Source organism: Erinaceus europaeus, chromosome 1 (assembly GCF_950295315.1).
Source record: "Erinaceus europaeus chromosome 1, mEriEur2.1, whole genome shotgun sequence".
NCBI lineage: Eukaryota > Metazoa > Chordata > Mammalia > Eulipotyphla > Erinaceidae > Erinaceus > Erinaceus europaeus.
In genome coordinates this window covers 146,261,320-146,279,301 of record NC_080162.1, presented here as the reverse complement: position 1 = coordinate 146,279,301, position 17,982 = coordinate 146,261,320, and the positions used below count along the sequence as shown (strand labels likewise).

The window sequence follows — 17,982 nt, the reverse complement described above, 5'->3', positions numbered from 1 at the left end:
CATGTACCAGAGTGGCTCTCTATTCCTTACTCATAAACATATATAGAGTGTCTTATGTGAAACTTGTACATATACTGAATAAAAACAACTCTTTTTTTTAAAATATTTATTTTATTCATTTATTCCCTTTTGTTGCCCTTGTTGTTTTATTGTTGTAGTTATTGTTGTCGTTGTTGGATAGGACAGAGAGAAATGGAGAGAGGAGGGGAAGACAGAGAGGAGGAGAGAAAGACCTGCAGACCTGCTTCACCGCCTGTGAAGCGACTCCCCTGCAGGTGGGGAGCCGGGGTTCAAACCGGGATCCTTATGCCGGTCCTTTGCTTTGCGCCACCTGCGCTTAACCCGCTGCGCTACAGCCCGACTCCCCATAAAAACAACTCTTAACTAGTAATAATTTTTTTACTTTATTGTATTGAACTCAGTGACATAGACAACATGCTTAAAATAAGAGGATCTAATATTGGAAGAATGATACATTGATTTTGGTTTTGTTTTTAATGAAAAACCAAGAAGCAAATGAGATGACATCAATATAAAATTCTGCATTAAGTTTTTTTTGTTTGTTTTTTGCTAGGGTTATCACTAGGCCTAAGTACCTGCAGGGTGAATCCACCATTCCCAGTAGCCATATATATATATGTATAAATTTATTTTCCCTTTTGTTGCCCTTATTATTTTATTGTTGTAGTTATTGTTATTATTATTAGTAGTAGTATTTTATTTATTTTTGAGAGAGATGCAGAGAGAGAAAGACACAGAGAAACACCAAAGCACTGCTCAGCTCTGGCTTACAGTGGTGCGGGGGATTGAACCTGGGACTTCGGAGCCTCAGGCATGACAGTCTCTGCATAACCACTATGCTATCTACCCCCGCCCCAGTAACCTTTTTTCTCTCTCTCTTTCTTTTGATAAAATAGAGAGAAATTGAGATAGTAAGTGAGAGTAAAAGACACCTATAGCACTGCTCCACTGCTCATAAAGCTTCCTTCCTACACATGGGTAATGGGGACTTAAACCCAGGTCCTTGCACATGGTAATGTATGCACTCTACTGGGTACATCAATGTCTGGCCTTCTATACTAATTTTTTTTAAAGAACCAACAGATTACTGAGCAGTGAGGAAAAGATTTATTTAGTAAAAACTGCTGTGATAATATAGTTACTAAAATATCTCAACACAGTTCATGATGTCATCAATTCAGACTGTGAGGTACTCAGATGAGGGGATGCAATAACTTGTTTTTGTGTGTGCTGCCAAATAACACACGACATAGCTTAATCCACATTAATTTTTTTCTTGCCACAAGGGTGATTGCTGAGGCTTGTTGCCTACACTACTCCCAGTAGCTAGCCAGCCTTCTTTCTTTCCTTTTCAAAAAAGATTGGGCTGGGGTGGGGGGGACAAGAGCCAGAAAGAAGAAGAGACACCTGTAGCACTGATACACTGGTTGAGAAGCTTTCCTCCCTGCAGGTAGGGACTGGGGGCTTGAACCTTGTGCATGGTGATGTGTGCTTTACCAGGTGACTCACCATCTAACCCCTGGATAGATGGTATTTAAGAAACTAGGATACTTTTAAATACTGGCATCACATATATCAAGGATTCCTTATGTAACTAAGATAGTTGTGTGTACAGAGATTTGTCTTGGCAAGAGGGAAGCTATCAGGTGAAGTCATGGGAGTATTTATGTTCTTAACAAAATCCTTAGTAGCTTGTTTGGAGTTGTTAGTACATTGGTCTCGAAGAAACAGTGCTGTAGGAAGAGAGAAGACATATCTGTATAAAACTTCTCCAGAAGATTAGAAGTTATACTTACATTAAAAAACAACAACAACAAAAAACATAGCTGACAATCAAAATGACTTAGACCTGAACATTCCCTTCCAAATCCTGTGTTCCCCTACATAATACTGTAATGAAGGCTTAAATATTTTTTTAAAGTAAGTAGAAGCACCAGGAAGTAGGAAAGTAGTAATCACTATTGATTGAGTCCCTGTGATACACTGTGCATTTTGCAGAGTGCTTTACATAAAAACTTTTTCAAATTCTTCACAGAATTTTCCTGAGGACTACCTGTCTTTCTGTCTTTCTCTATGTCTATGCATTTATCATTTTTATAACCAGTGAGTGAAACTGGAATTTTAAGATTAACCTGACCAAGATAAGCTCACTAGTGGGTAGCAGGACTAAAAATTTTTTAAAAATTTAATATTTATTTTGCCTTTTGTTGCCATTGTTTTTTTATTGTTGTTGTACTTATTGTTGTTATTGATGTCATTATTGTTAGATAGGATAGAGAGAAATGGAGAGAGGAGGGGAAGAGGAAGAAGCCTGTGAAGTGACTCCCCTGCAGGTGGGGAGCCAAGGGCTTGAACCGGGATCCTTATGCCGGTCCTTGCACCATGTGCACTTAACCTGCTGCACTACCACCTGACTCCCTAGCAGAACTAAAATTTAAACTTTTGTTGTTTTCCTGTTGCAGTCATATACTAAGCAAAGAACTAGAGTCAGATAAATGATGGATTAGAGAGTTTTGTTGCAAACCCTAATTGAGAATGGGAGTGTTAGGATGAACTGTGAAATTGAGAAGAATTCAGAAAAGATAACCCATTGGTCTAAAGTAGCCAGTTTGTTACAGAATAATTTAATTGGTGCTAGTTATAACATAATTGAGAAGCTAAGATATATGGTATTGGTATGCACATTTGTATAATATTTTTTTTAATATGGCAAACTTTTATTGGTAGGGCTAGCTCCTTGTAATCCAATTACAAAGGACAACTAAACAGGCACTTCCCCAAATAATAGGCAGGAACGTGCATTTGTTCAGTGAGTCACATGATAAATCACAACAATTTATATAGCCAGACTGAGAATAGACAAATGATTAAAAACATGATGTTTGATGTTACAACAGCATGGGAGTAACCAGTGTATAGAACATTATACTTTATAGTAAAATTATAGGTAGCTGTGACAAAAAAGAGGAATGCATCAACTTTTTGGAAATCTCTGGGAATATACTTAGTTTGAATCTTTCAGAGTGAGGATTGTGAGTGTTTTGGAGGAAAAAAGTGTGCAAGGACTCAGGAGCCTTGAAAAGATGTGTTTTTTTTTTTTTTAACTGAGGAATGTGTATGACTGTTGCATTAGTCGAACAGGTACGACGACTTCATGCTCAGAAGAGAAAATCATAGAGGGCTTTGCACTCCAGGTTTACGTTCTTTTCCTGAAAATTTTTCTGGCCTCTGAGATTAAAATAAATTGTTTCAAGTGTCCTCCCACTTGGGGACTTTATTGTTAAAACTGTCCAAAAATTCTTAATCCCCCCATTTTTTTTGTTTGTTTACTATGTATACCTAGCTTTAGATGCAGAATTGTAAAAATCACTTTGGAACTAGCCCCTACCCTTTTTTTGCAGGCTTGAGAATTTTTTTGCTATTTATTACTGTCAGTATTCATTGAACATCTCTTTTGCACATTATTCTAAATGATACAAGAAACAAGATCAGGGAGACATAGAATACTCCTCTGGAAGTATATGTTTTTTTTAAGTATTTACTTATTTATCCTCTTTTGTTGCCCTTGTTGTTTTATTGTTATAGTTATTATTGATAACGTTGTTGTTGGATAGGACAGAGATGGAGAGAGGAGGAAAAGACAGGGAGAGAAAGATAGACACCTGCAGACCTGCTTCACCGCCTGTGAAGCAACTCCCCTTCAGGTGGGAAGGCTGGGGCTGGAACTGGGATACTTTGGCCGGTCCTTGCCCTTTGCACCACGTGCGCTTACTTAACCTGCTGCGCTACAGCCGACTCCCAAAAGTACACATTTTTATAGATGGGTGTGAAAGACAAATATAGGAAAATACACAGAGAAAACAGATTAGAGTTTAACAGACAATGGGAGTAGTGGGTACTAAAGATTAAACTGCCTAATAAGGACATATCATCTATGAATAAAGACTTTTATGTCTTACTTTCCAGTTTAGAAATACTGAGGATGCTTTTATTTTCTCACTAGGAGTAGAACAAAATCATAGTCTTAGAAATGAGCAACAGTGAAATGCCTGTCTGAAGTTAATGTAACACATTTGTTATACTATTTTTTTATTCTTGCAACTAATATAAATGAAGCATGTATACTAAGCATTATATTAGCACCTTAGGATTATCCCCATGAACAAAATAAAAATCTGTCCACCTCTAAAGTTCAGTGAACAGAGTGAGAAGAGACAAGAAATAATTAAAATTGTTTTAGGTTAAATACATGAGCTAACTAAATAGAGCAACCTGGATTTAAGAAATTGAGAAAAGCAAATGGAATTTGTTATTAGTCACAAGTATTACTATAGTTTTATTAGTAATGAATATTGCTATAATTTTACATTGCATATTAAGTTGTATTGCTGCTTTTGTTCTATGCAACAAATTGTTGAATCTAGGTAATAAAATTAAAGAGTATGTAATTGGCAATGCTTTAGTGTGCTTAGATTGTAGGTATGAGGACATCTGTTTTTACATTAAAATGAAAATTTTTTAATTTAGGACAGTTTTATAACTGATTATTTCATGGAAAGAGAATTTGAATAAGGAAAAATGAGATGGTAAACGGTCATAGTAACTCCATTTAAATGGTTACAAAACAAGAATTTGTGTCATATTTCTAGGTAGATAGATGTACCAGATCAAAATTTGTTATCTAAATTTTCTCATTGCTATCTAAGATTTGTAAAAAAAAATTTTATTTATAAAAAGGAAACATTGACTAAACCATAGGATACGAGTGGTACAACTTCACACAAGCTATCTAAGATCCTTTTATCTTTTAAAGTTTAGAAAGACCTACACACTTGGAGATCACGTTTTAAATAATGACTAAATTGGGGGGTTGACTATCACTGTTTTATATTCTTTTTGCATGATTTCATTCATTTAAACAGGCATTGGAAAAGTTAAAAGAAAACCTAGTGTGCCTGATTCTGCATCTACTGCTGAGGATAGCTTTGTTGATCCAGGGGAACGTCTCTATGACCTCAACATGCCTGCTTATGTGAAATTCAACTACATGGCAGAGAGAGAAGACGAGCTTTCACTGATAAAAGGGACAAAAGTGATCGTCATGGAGAAATGCAGTGATGGGTGGTGGCGGGGTAGCTACAATGGACAAGTTGGATGGTTCCCTTCAAATTATGTAACTGAGGAAGGCGATAGCCCTTTGGGTGACCACGTGGGTTCTCTGTCAGAGAAATTAGCAGCTGTTGTTAATAACCTAAGTACTGGACAAGTGTTACATGTGGTACAGGCTCTTTACCCATTCAGCTCATCCAATGATGAAGAACTTAATTTTGAGAAAGGAGATGTAATGGATGTTATTGAGAAGCCTGAAAATGATCCTGAGTGGTGGAAGTGCAGGAAGATCAATGGAATGGTTGGTTTGGTGCCAAAAAACTATGTCACCATTATGCAAAATAATCCGTTAACCTCAGGCTTGGAGCCATCACCTCCACAGTGTGATTACATTAGACCTTCTCTCACTGGAAAGTTTGCTGGAAATCCATGGTATTATGGGAAAGTCACTAGGCACCAAGCAGAAATGGCATTAAATGAAAGAGGGCATGAAGGCGATTTTCTCATTCGTGACAGTGAATCTTCGGTAAGTTTGTTTTCATAGGTAAATGAGAATGGTCTTGAGTGTTGATAAGTAGAAGATTGGAGATCTTAAGTGATTGCCGTAATGAACCAGTTTAATGAGTTCAATGACAACAGAAATACTCTGAAGCTAAAGTCAGTGTTCTTTCTGACCATATTTATTTTGATAAAGTATAGACCTATCAATGGCACCATATAGGATTATTTGACCATAGCTAGTTCTATTAGCTTTATATTCCTGAAATAACTAAGGGAAGTGGAAAACATAAATTTATTTGGGTTTAGTCAAGTGAGACATGAAATGGATAGATTGGGGAGGGACATTTAACAGCCATCATGTGTTGGAATTGGGTGATTATTTAGGAATCGACACTGAGAGGTGAAGTATGTTATTAGGGTCTTTTAAGTAAGCAGGAAGTTTAAAGGAATGGAGAGAAAATACCTTACCATCCTACCTCTGAAGGGTAACTTACTCATAAGGACAGTTAACCAGAAAGAGCCAGAGATAATTTCTGTTGTATGAAACTGAAAAGTCTGAGATAGTAGAATTTGATGATACTCATTTCCCTTAGATAACTTTAGTTTCTCTCTGTAAAGGATACTATTACTTTTTAAATCACCATTAGGTAGAACCAGGATAGCTTATCTGGTAGACAATATATGCATTAGATGCTGATTTCAAATTCCAGAATTACATGGGCACACCAGGGCACTGGGAAGCTCCACAGTGGTAGAGTAGGTGCTGGGGTGTGTTTTCCTCCCCCACCCCGGTCTCTCTTCCTCTCTGAAATAAAAAGAATGGGGAAAAAAACGGCCCAGGAATGGAGGCATGAAGCACATTTACACTACACAAAAATTAGTAAATCAGTATTAGTATTGGTGGTTTGTTTGTTTTGGGGGTATGTGTGTTTGAATAGAAGGAAACTTACCTGTTGTGAAATTTGCATATAAAAGGAGAGACACTGAGACTGTATGAGAGCTGCTTGATGTGAATGAAATAAGGAAATGGGGCCTATACCATACCTCTCAGACAAGCAGGTGATTGGGCACAGGAAAGAGTGTAGTGGGGTATATTTTCTGCTAGGTGCCTGGTCTAACCCAGCTTCCTAGAACAAGAGTTAGGCAGAGGGTTAGTAAAGGTTCAAACTTCGAGTTGGTAGTAAAATAACTGTAAATATGGGCATGTTTCCAGGATACCCACTGTTTAAAATCTTGACAGTAAACATGAAAAAGACCTTTTGGATTGATACAGACAGTTCAATAAGCGTTAGATTTAAAGAAAGGAGAAAGAAGGGAAGGAAGGAAGAAAGAAACCTAGGAGCTGGTGGTGGCGTACCTGGTTGAGTGCACATGTTAGTTACAATGCACAAGGACCCAGGTTTGAGCCCCTGGTCCCCACCTGCAGAGGGAAAGCTTTGCAAGTGGTAAGCAGGGCTGCAGATGTCTATCTCCCTCTTTATCACCCTCTTCCCACTTGATTGTCTTTCTGTAGCAAATAAATAAATAAAGATAATTGAAAGGAAGAAAGAAAAGAAACCTAAATAAAGTAGTCAGGCCTAGGGAGACAGCTCAGCATGAGAGCATAGAACTTACATGCCTAAGGCCCCCCAACAATCCTGGATTTAATCCCTTTCTCACTGCCATGTACCAGAGCTGAGCAGTATTCTGGTCACACACTCTTTCTGTTTCTTCATTCTTTTTTATTTTTTTTATTGGGGCATTAATGTTTTATAGTCAACAGGAAATATAATAGTTTGTATTGCATAACATTTCCTACATTCTTCATTCATTTTTTCCTCTCATAATAAATTCCTTTAAAAAAGAAAGCTTGATTGTAGAATACTTCATATTTTCTTGCAATCACAGGTGTTAGCTAAAATACACCATTTTTAGCAGTGTAAGTTTTTAAGTAGAGGTCTCAAACAGATTGTATCTGACCTGCACAGTATTTTTTATACATTTGCATTTGTTGTTAATATTTAGAAATTTATAAGTGTATTATAATAATAACAATTTCCCTTTTAAAATTGGGTGCCCTGCCAGTATTGAGCCCTGTTGTTAACTCCAGGCACTGCTGTTCCCTCTGTCCATGTACCCTTCCACTTGCTTTTTTGTTTTGGTTTGGTTTTTTGCCTTCAGGGTTATCGCTGGGGCTTGGTGCCTGCACTACCAATCCACTGCTCCTGGTGGCCATTTTTTCTGTTTTATTGGATAGGACAGAGAGACATTGAGAGGAGATAGGGAGATGGGGTGGGGGGAGACACCTGCAGACCTGCTTCATCACTTATGAAGTGATTCCCATGCAGATGGGGAGCCAGGGCCTCAAACCAGTATCCTTATGTGTATCCTTGTGCTTTGTACTATTTGCACTTAACCCATTGTGCTACTGCCTGGCCCTCCCACTTGTTTTTCTTCTCCCCTTCTTCCCCATTGTAGGCTTTTAAGTTTATGAAAGCTTACATTCTCATTTTTTATTTTTCAACTTCTGAGCATTCAGAATATTAGTCCCAGTTACTTTGTACTACTATTATTAGTTATTCTTGGTAAAGAATGATTATCTTGAGTTTTTCTCTTGTGTTTCTATAGTAGACTGACCCTAGAGAGAAGATAGCTCCTGTGCCTCAGATGCTAAGTTTAAGGCTGTGCTGTGGATACTAGCTAGAAGTCGTTAGGGTGTGACTACTTGAGTTTGAAATACTGACTCTCTATTAACAAGATGAATGAGCTTGGATAACTTATTCTTAGACTCATCTGTAAATTGTTTTCATCTGTTTTCATCTGTAAAATGAGTTTTTTTGAGGAGGCAAGGAGACAGTCTATGTAAGTGGCTTAGCACAGTGCCCAATCTCAGTTGTTACTTGTTTAATATTAAGATACTAAAAGATGTCTTTCAAAATGTTTTCTCTTTTAGCCAAATGATTTCTCAGTATCACTAAAAGCACAAGGGAAAAACAAGCATTTTAAAGTTCAGCTAAAAGAGACTGTCTACTGCATTGGGCAGCGTAAATTCAGCACCATGGAAGAACTTGTAGAACATTACAAAAAGGCGCCAATTTTTACAAGTGAACAAGGAGAGAAATTATATCTTATCAAGCATTTATCATGATGCTGTTGACCAGAAGTGACTGTTGCACAGCTGTAATGCATCCTGTAATTGAAGACTGAGAAAATGTTGTTCCAATCATACTTGATTGGAAATTGCTCTTTCTAACTCTGTATGAGAATTGACTATAATACATAACTATTTTTATTATAGCTCAGCCCATACGTATATACTACATATGCAAATTATCTGCATATAGCAATTCTTTATTCTTGGTCTTCTGTTTTGTTTCTTTGCTTTTATTACTAAGGTTGTATATTTTGAAAAATATAATGCATATCAAAAGTCTTTATATGGAAGAATATTTCCTTATTGACTTCCCTTTATTTCCTTTTTAGTCACATCCATAATGATTTCTCACCATCCAAAGTTATTTTATCACTATATGGTATATGCTAAAATAAATTTCTGGAGAGTGTTAATCTTTTCTGTGACTAAATAGCAATAATAAATGGAAACTTAGAAATTATTTTCAGGTATTGTATTTGTCACAAGCCATTGTAAATATCAAGTACTCTGTGTCTGCCATCATTTTAAATATCTTCATTGTAAAGCAAAAAGGGAGGACATAAATCAGAAAATATGTCTTGTACAATTTTTATTTATTACAAATGTTGGGAACAAAACTACCTGACTTCCAAAAGTATTTTTTGTGGTTCTCATCTAATTAATACAGCAAAACTGTCTCTAATATTTAGCTGTTTGAACTGTAAATGAATGCTCTAGTGTTATTTTTCCCATGGTGTTAGTTTACCAAAGCATTGTATATTAGGATATGTAACATCTGTGCCAGTGTGAAAAGAGCTGTGGCCAGTTTTGAGAAAACTACAGACAGTAAGGTTCTTGATTTTTCTCCAACTCTAAACAATAATGATTAGGCATGATATTTCTGTTACTGTCATTTTCTCCTTCCAGCTTTGAGCTTTGGAACACTAGAATCAATGTATGCCCAAGGAATAGATAGGATGTGCTCTTGGTTAGAGAAACTTGTTTTTTAAATCATTCTCTTTGGATTATAAATTTATTGTAAAGTACTGAATCTGCGTTAGTAGGTCACAAAGGAAAACCAGTAACATAGTTTTCCCCCAATATTAATTTTAGAAGTTTAAGTACCCTTCAATATTTTCATTGAATGTACTTACTAAGACCACATTCCTTAGTAAACAGTAGGAAGTCACATGATACTTAAAAATATTCCTTAGTGCTACCTGTTTAAATGAGTATTTCCCCTTTTTGATATCTTATAAACAGGCATTTGATACACTGAAATTAATGATGTTAAAATTGAAGTTGTCTAGTTTGTGGAGTTTTTATTTGGGGGTTTGATTTTTTTTTTTTTCTTTTAAGTTCTGCTTTTTCAATTTTCAAACCATTTAAAGATTCATATTGCCACTGGGTGGCAGCTCTGACTTCTCCCCTTACACAGCAGAAATTGGTAGATATAATCCAAACATTGATTCATCTTAATTGCTTCTGCTTTTAGTCCCTACTTCAGTATCTTTTATTAGTCTCCTTTTGTTTATTAAAATGATTTATTAGTAGATCATTATTATTAAATTACTAAATCACTTGAATATAAATTGCAGAAAGTAGTTTAAAAGTAGTTATAAAATGACTAGGTAGGAAAACATCTTTTTATTTTAAACAAACGTGAAGATGATGCCCCCCTCCTGAGCCCAGGCCCTCATATATGCAGGGCATGTACTCCATCATAAAGCACAGGGTGTACATTCTTGTCCTCCTCCTTATGGTTCTTTTTTTCATTCATTATGAATCTTTAAAGGAATAATTAATACAGACAGCTATTTATAACACACCTCACTGAACTACTTTTGAAAAATGTAGTAGCACTAGAAGCAGAGTGCATATTTCTGTGCCACAAGTAGTTTTATAAGAACAAGCATGCCCGAGTAACCCATATGTGTCAAGAAATCTTAAGTATCCTCTTATGGGATGAAAACCTTCTTAGGAGCTTCTTAATTTTGTACTTGAACATTTGGTTTAGTTTTTAATCAATTCTTACTCGAGTGAGAGTTGATGAGCATGAATTTCACATGAAGCCATTTTCTTAAGAACTACACTAGCCTGGGCTGGGTGGTGGTGCATCTGGTTGAGCAAATGTTATAATGTACAGGGACCTGGGTTCACACCCCCAGTCCCCACCTGCAGAAAGGAAACTTCCAGAGTCATGAAATAGTGCTCTAGATCTTACCTTTCTCTTCCCCCACTCCCCCCTCTCAATTTCTGTCTCTATCAAAAAAAAAAAAGATTAAAAAAAATTGAGTTAAAGAAGGCTGATTATTGGTGTTGCATATGTTTGAGACATATGTCTAAGTTCGTTTCCCTTTATTAAAAAAAAAAGAAGCAATGTAAAGTGTCCTTCCCAATCTGTACTTCCAAATTTGTATTACCAATTTGCAGTTACTGTTATTTTGTATTTTTCCTGTAATATGGGCTGTTCTGTTGAGATTCTGGAAAAAGATTTTTCTGAAATACAAATGTCATTCCAAATCACAAAGAATGTACCATTATACCATTAGAATATTTTGTCATTAGATTAAGGGATCTCTTCATGCTTCCAGTTTCACTTCATTGTAGTCACTTCATTATAACACAGATGACATCCTCATCTCTGAACTTAAAAGTCCACATGACAGCCTCTGAAGAAAACCATTTGATTCTATTGTGAGGCAAGAAAATCTCTGTTCTGGTAAGCTGGTTCTGTTGGTTTAGCAAGTTTATATGAGTCAACTCTGCTGTCTTCTAAAAACATATTCCACACCCTAATTTCTTGCTATTACATGATCTAAACAGTGACCACAGAGTCAAAATGCACTTTGCTAGTTTACTAACAAGGTGTTCTATTGATCTGAGAATACATGCAGAAGCTTGCCAAGACTTGTTTAATGAGTGAAACCTAAGTTAAATTTTGGGATTTTGAAGAACAGGAGGAGTTTTGGTTATTACTGGTCGTGTTCACAGAGTAAATGTTTAAAGCCAAAATGTCTGAGAATATGTTTGCTAGTCAGAGCACTTTCATTAGCACAAATATTTCAGAACTGGCCCAATAACTGTAATAGTTTGGCACAAATACTTAATTTACCTTCTGGACTGATTTATTTATTTATTTATTTAGAACCTTAATAATGGTTTGCAACATCATAAGGTTACAGGAGTATTATAGTTGCACCACGAGAGTCCTCTCCTTTGGCTCCCCACCCCCAATGTTAATCACCATGGTTTTCACAGTCTTAGGGACAGTTTGACACATTTTTTTAAGTTCATGTGTTTTCATTCTTTATATTGCCCATATGAGTGAAACCATACAGTATTTGTCTTTCAGAGAAACACAGGTCCTTTGGTAACATATAAACTATAGCAACAAGAGTACTGAGCATAAACACCAAATTAAAGAACCTCAAGATATTATAAGGATGATAATTTCTTTTAAAAATGTAAGATTAAAAATTATAAGAGAAAATATCACTCAACAAGGCAGGACTGTAAATGTGATAAATAAAAGTGCATGTAATATATATATATCAGAGTCTATCAGATAATCTAATCTCACCAGTCTTTGGACATCCTATATTTCTTCTTTTTCATACTTTAAAGTTGTCTCATATTTATGACTTATTTTCCTAGGTCTGCTTTACTGTGTATCACTTAGAGAGTTAAATAGTACTTGTTTCTTTCTCTTTGACACTCAGTAATTTCTGCAAGACGGGTCTTAACAATGACAAACTCTTAATTATTGTATGTCTAGTACTGTTTTGATTGCTCCTTTGTATTTGAATAATAGCTTTGCAGGATAAAGTATGTGTAATTGGTATTTGTTGTCTTTTAAAACTGAATAGGGGGACGGTGATGGCACATCTGGTTAAGCATACACATTACAGTGCACAAGGACCCAGGTTTAAGCCCCTGGTCCTCATCTGCAGGAAGAAAGCTTCAGAAGTGTTGAACCAGATCTGCAGGTGTCTCTCTTCTCTTTCCCTTTCTGTCCTTCCCCTCTGAATTTCTATCTGTGTCCAATAATAAATAAAAAGATTAAAAAAAAAAACACCATGAATATACTACTCTTCTAGCTTCCAAGTTCCTGCAGAAAAGTCTGCTGAAAATCTGTTTACAGTGCCATTATAAGTCAAATTCTTCTTTTCCCAGACAGCTTGTAATTTTTTCTTTGTCCTTGACTTTTGATAATTTCACAGTGATATGTCTTTGTGTAGGCCTGTTTGAGTTTGAGAGTGAGTGTTTTCTCTGCTTCTTGAATATCCATATCCTGACCAAATCTCAGATTTGGACAATCCTCTGCTATTATTTCTTTAAATATGACTTCTACCTTTTTTACTCTTCTGAGATCCCTGTAATTCTGATAATCACTTTTCTAATGGAGTCTTCAGTCTCTCAAAGAGTCACCTCATTTTTCTCCTCAACTTGTCTGTTTTGATTCCTGTTGTTTGTGAGACCTGTTGTGTACAAGAGGAGTTTTGAAGAAGTGACGTAGTATTCTGGCACCTGATGTCCCTTAAACAAAGCCCTGGTTGAGGGTGGGAAAAGGAGGATCCCAGATTTCCTTCTCTTCCCATACTGTTTCCTCAAAGTGGGAAAAGTCCCTTTCCCGACCACATGGCAGTCTTACTTTGATCGCCAGGGTCTCTGGCAGTGGGACACTTTAGAATTTGGTTCCCCCAGTTACCACAAGGATACAGTGTTCATTCTTTAAGATGCCAAATGACTTTATTTGGTTTTGCTCAGGGGACTTTGGGTTATACTGTTTTATACAGCAGTCCTAAGCTCTTTTTTTTTTTTTAAGTTTTATTATATTTATTGGGTAGAGACAGAAATCTAGAGGGGAGGGCGTAATAGAGAGAAACAGAGACATCTGCAGCCCTGCTTCGCCACTTGCAAAGCTTTCCCCCTGCAGGTGGGGACTGGGGGCTGAAACCCAGGTCCTTGAGCATTGTAACGTGTGCTCAACCAGGTGTGCCACCACCCAGACCCCCTAAACTCCTTTTTTAGTGAATAGTCTTGGACCCTTTAAGTTTGCCACATGGATTTGAAGTGATTGTAAATATGATGCCCACTGGCTATGCACTACATTTCTGCTTGAGTTGTTCTCTCCTACCCTTCCTGAGCTTGCTGTACATTTGCAGTCACAAACCTTCAGATAGTGGTGATTCTTCCTTTACTAGAAATCTCAGCTGTTACCTGATTAAGTATGTTATTTTATTGTAATGTTTGTTTCCTAGAGCAGAGCCAACTTCTTAAGACTAGGTTGCCATAGCTCCATGACAAGTTGGGACTGGCTGATTTTTAAATGTTTACACTCAAATTATTTTAAGTTGTTTTTAAAACTCATAGGAAAGCTCAGATAAGATTTTATAAATTTTATTCATGAGAATGTTAAGGAGAAAGAATCGGGCCTTCTGGTACATGCATTAAGGACTCAACACTTTAATCCACTCCACCACTTTCCAGGTCACTGATGATGATCCATCTTTCCTTCCTTCCTAACTTTCTTTCCTTTTTTTTCTTTCCTTTTTCTTTATTTTTTTTAATTGGTACCAAGGTATCACTGGGACTTGGTGCCAGCACTGTGAACCCACCACTCCTGGCATGCTTTTTCTTTTCTTTTTTACTATGTTTTTTGACATGGCAAATTGAGAGGGGAGATAGGAGGAGAGAAAGATACCTGCAGACATGTTTCACTGCTCGTGCAGTGTTCCCTCTGCAGGTGGTGATCGGGGGCTCAAACCTGGGTTCTTGGGATTGGTAACGTGTTCAACCAGGTGTGCCACTGTCTGACCCTCTGATGACTACTTTCAAACAGGAAAACATTTTCAAATAGACAACTAGAGTCACTAAGATATTAGTTCTTAAAATCTGGGCTCAGATAATTCTCAAACTATGGAGAAAATTTACTGATAGCTTTTGAGAAATTTCAGATGATCTTTCTAGAGTGAGACCAAAGTGACTATATTAACTTAAACATGGAATAGTTAATGAAATTTATATTTTTGAGTCTTTTAGGGTAAGAGTAGTAGTACCTGGATAATTATGTTCTTTATTGTAGTGATGCCACACAAACTTGGGCAAGTTGTTTTGTTTGCACCACTTAGCTCTGGCTTGTGGTGGTGCTGGGGGTCAAACCTCGGACCTTTCACATAAGTTCCTTGTGTTGTATTGTCTCCTTGGTCACAAACACAGTTGCTGCTTTCCAGACTTTGATAAATGCTACATCTAATTATGTCAGTATTTAAATAGCTTTTGATATTATCCATTATCCAGCCAACTCACCCTCACGTTTGTTCAAGTGTAATGTTATTCTAGAAATGTAACAGTGAAAAAAATTGAATAGTTACCCAAAAACAGTTGTAAAACTTGTGTCTAGTGAGTTGCCTAGTGGAGAAGAAATACTCTGAAGGAAAATTGCAACAGGGGATTGGAAATGGAGAGTGGGCATCTTCATTTGTAAAACATGATCAAAAGATATCTCTGATAGGCTTTGCATCAGTGTTTTGTGTGCTCCTCTTAATAGAGTCACTGATGACTAGGATTAAGCCAGTAGAAGAGTGAAAGCATAGCACCCAAGTTCATTTGAAAATTATGTTTAGGTCTTCACTATGAATAACATTTCTGGTTTTCAAACTTCAAAGTTGAATAATAAGGTTTTAATTGGTCACACTCTAAAGAAAGAATTGGGGAAGGGTATAAAATTCCCAATGTTTTGTGTTGGTGGCCAAACTAGGTAGGCAATAAAAAGTAAATTCTGGGAGGTCGGACAGCAGGTTAAGTGCACGTGGCATAAAGTGCAAGGATGCCGTAAGGATCCTGGTTCAAGCCCCTGACTCCCCACCTGTAGGGGTTGTTGCTTCACAGGTGGTGAGGCAGTCCTGCAGGTATCTTTCCTCTCTGTCTTCCCCATCTCTCCTGATTTCTCTCTGTCCTACCCAACAACAACAGCAATGGCAACAATAACAAGGGCAACAAAATGGAGAAAATAGCCTCCAGGAGCAGTGGGTTCACAGTGCAGGCTCTGAGCCCCAGTGATAACCCTGGAGGAAAAAAAAATTAGATTCTGGGGTAGTCAGAAAAAGGATTAGAAGCCCTAACAGTTCTTTAAAGTGTATGGAAATTCCTTCTGGAACTAATAGAGTGAAAGAAAATTTTAATACATGAGAAATCCCACTGTCTAAATTCCCTACATTACTTTCAAGGGGAAAGACTGAGACAGTAAGTTACAAACTAAGTGTTAGAACATGGGCATAGTCCATTGGGAATCTTGGTAAAGTCATGGGACTGATCTATACTAAGTAGGCAGAACAAGAGGGTTATTGAAATGAAAGAGATGATCACCATAGTCCATGCCACAGCACCGTAACTGATTCTGGACTTGAACAACAGTGAGTGCCTCAAATTCTCCTGCTCTAGTGTCTGCCTTCAGTCTACTCCTGGCCCTCTGTTTCTCTTCCCTCACCATCAAACTTTTTATACCTTTCTACTGCATCTTTATAAAACCTTAGCATCTTCTTGTTTTCTTTCCATAACTACATGTCAAATATTTAAGTGGCCAATAATACAATAGTTAAAGTAAACATCTGTTTTTTAGAGTGTGTCATCTGTCTCTGATAGGACTGAATCCATCCTTCAGGCAGTTCATCTTCTCATAGGTGGTCTTTCAACAGGGAGGCAGTGGAAATGAGCCTGAGAAGTACAAACAGGTCAGAAGATAATTTGGTTTCAGCATGTTGAACAGACAAAAGATCACCTGTCCACAAAAAGTTTAGAAAAAGAAGTTCCTCGAAGCCAGAAAAAAAAGGCAAGGTTATAGTGAAGCTCCCCAAGCAAAAATAAGGACCAGCAGTAGAGCTATACTCAGTACCCCTGAAGGGGGTCTTTCCATGGAGTTCATCCAGTAACATACAGGGGCAGATGACCCTGAGTTCCTTGTTGGATAATGAACTAGGTCTTTGAGAAGCTTATAGTCAAAAGCTGTACCAGGTCTCTGGAGGTGTGTTGGACCCAGGACAGAGCTGCTACTTGCTGTGGCTTGTGGAAGATTGGCAGGCAACACACTGCCTTGTCAGGCAGGGGCTCCTAGGCAGGAAGCTGTGTCCAGGTAGAACCAACTGTTGCAGACTGCCTCCGAGATTTGTGGACAACTGCCCACTCCCCACAATGCTGCTGGAGGAGTCGTGCCCTTTTCATCCTCTTGTCTTTTCATTCCATTTACTTGTCTACCCTTGAGCTTTCCCTGTGCCATTCTCCCGGATAGGGAGCTGAACTGTGAGTGTGCCTCACCCACCCAGATATAATAAATAGGAACATTCTGTATGTCTCCACTTTGGCAATTGTTTGTTCTCTTGCCGAGCTAGCGTGGGGGTGCCTCTTCCTGTGCACATACTCTCTGGGTTGGAGAGAACTCAACTGGAGCCAGCCTGGGCTGCTACTCACTCAGCGATGTGGGAGAGATGACTCATGAACTCGTGGCAGAGTGGCAATGCAATGTCTTTATTGATCAGAGAGCCAACACTTTTAAATGGTAAACCCAGAAGTGGCAAGTCAGAAATGGAAATGGCTTTGAAGGGAGTGGAGAAAGGTAAAAGTGGGCTGGAAAGGTAGAAACTTCATTAGCAACTGTTGTGAGGGCTTTAACTGGTGGGATTAATATTACCCTGCAGGCAGAAAGGGTCTCGAGGTAGAAAGATCAAAGGCATGGAATGGGTGGGGGTCTTTCAGGCAAAACAATGATTATGTAGATAGGCCATATTATCAGGAATGCAAGGTGCTTTGTGAGGCTCCTCACAATTACCCAACATCCTCTGAAACCTTGGCTGATCTGTTTAACTCAATGTCTCTGTGCCTCAGACTCATGAGCCTTCCTAACTGAGATCCAATGAAGTGAGTGGAACATAAAGTCATGCAGACCTTCCCCCCCCCCACCCCCTTCAGGGTTATCATTGGGGCTCAGTGCCTGCACTATGAATCCACTGCTCCTGGAGACCATCCCCCCTTTTTTGTTGTTGCCCTTGTTGTTACCGCTGTTGTTGGATAGAACAGAGATAAATTGAGAGAGGAGGAGAAGATGAGAGAAAAAGACACCTGCAGACCTGCTTAACCACTTGTGAAGTGACCCCCCCCCTCAGGTGATGGGATCAAATCCTTACATGGGTCCTTGGTCCTTGCACTTTGTGTGATGTGTGCTTAACCCACTGTGCTACCAC

General features: G+C 37.9%; 1 protein-coding gene across 5 annotated transcripts in view; it reads left to right on the top strand.

Annotated features, from left to right (window-relative positions):
- Window positions 1-9,401, top strand: part of NCK1 (NCK adaptor protein 1) — a 59,134-nt gene extending 49,733 nt beyond the window's left edge. For 4 of the 5 annotated variants that reach the window (XM_007521801.3, XM_060196812.1, XM_060196817.1 and 1 more), the window contains 2 exons: window positions 4,944-5,656; window positions 8,564-9,401. In XM_007521801.3, coding sequence (XP_007521863.2) covers window positions 4,944-5,656; window positions 8,564-8,758 — 908 coding nt within the window. In that variant the 3' untranslated portion in view covers window positions 8,759-9,401. The remainder of the gene's footprint in view (window positions 1-4,943; window positions 5,657-8,563) is intronic. The other variant, XM_060196831.1, reaches the window with a different exon arrangement.
- The last annotated feature ends 8,581 nt before the right edge of the window (window positions 9,402-17,982 follow it).